Source organism: Pteropus alecto, unplaced genomic scaffold (assembly GCF_000325575.1).
Source record: "Pteropus alecto unplaced genomic scaffold, ASM32557v1 C18004530, whole genome shotgun sequence".
Taxonomy (NCBI): domain Eukaryota; kingdom Metazoa; phylum Chordata; class Mammalia; order Chiroptera; family Pteropodidae; genus Pteropus; species Pteropus alecto.
This window is the reverse complement of record NW_006489397.1, coordinates 1-813: the sequence shown is the minus strand read 5'-3', so window position 1 is coordinate 813 and position 813 is coordinate 1. Positions and strand designations below refer to the sequence as shown.

General features: G+C 70.7%; 1 protein-coding gene across 1 annotated transcript; it reads left to right on the top strand.

Moving 5' to 3' along the window:
- Window positions 1-189: 189 nt before the first annotated feature.
- Window positions 190-806, top strand: GIMAP1 (GTPase, IMAP family member 1; the record flags this gene model as incomplete). Its single annotated transcript, XM_006925218.1, has 1 exon — window positions 190-806. A coding segment is annotated over one exon (617 nt), but the record flags the coding sequence as incomplete, so codon positions are not given.
- Between the last annotated feature and the right edge of the window lie 7 nt (window positions 807-813).

Sequence of the window (813 nt, the reverse complement as noted above, 5' to 3'; positions counted from 1 at the left end):
GAAAGACCCCGGAGGCACCATCCCCCGGCTCAGAAAGCTCCGCCCAGACCAGACGACCTGAGGGCGGGTGGGGTTGGAAGAGCTGAGCCGGGCACCGCGGCTCTGCCTCGTTCGAAGGGAATCCGGGGGACCAGGTAGCCAGGACGCGTGCTGTAAGGTTTGGAAGCTGACGAATCGCTTGTCCTCCAGGTTCCGAAGACACCACGCAGGAGGCCCGGCTGAGGCTCATCCTGGCGGGGAAGACGGGGGCCGGGAAGAGCGCCACGGGGAACAGCATCCTGGGCCAGAAGCGCTTCCTCTCCAAGCTGGGCGCCACCTCGGTGACCAGAGCCTGCGAGGTGGGGAGCTGCAGGTGGGGCCGGTGGCGCGTGGAAGTCCTGGACACGCCGGACCTTTTCGGCTCCCAAGTCCACAGGACAGACCCGCGGTTCGAGGAGCGGACCAGCTGCTACCTGCTGTCGGCGCCCGGGCCCCACGCGCTGCTGCTGGTGACCCAGCTGGGCCGCTTCACGGCGCAGGACCAGCAGGCCGTGAGCGCGCTCAAGGCGCTGTTCGGCGACAGCGTGGTGGCGCGCACCGTCGTGCTCTTCACGCGCAAGGAGGACCTGGCGGGCGCCTCGCTGCAGGGCTACGTGCGCGACACCGACAACCGCGCGCTGCAGGCGCTGGTGGCCGAGTGCGGGGGCCGCGTGTGCGCCTTCGACAACCGGGCGGCGGGCGCGGAGCGGGAGGCGCAGGTGCAGGAGCTGCGGGCGCTGGTGGAGCGCCTGCTGCGGGACCACGACGGCGCCCCCTACTCCAACGACGTGTACC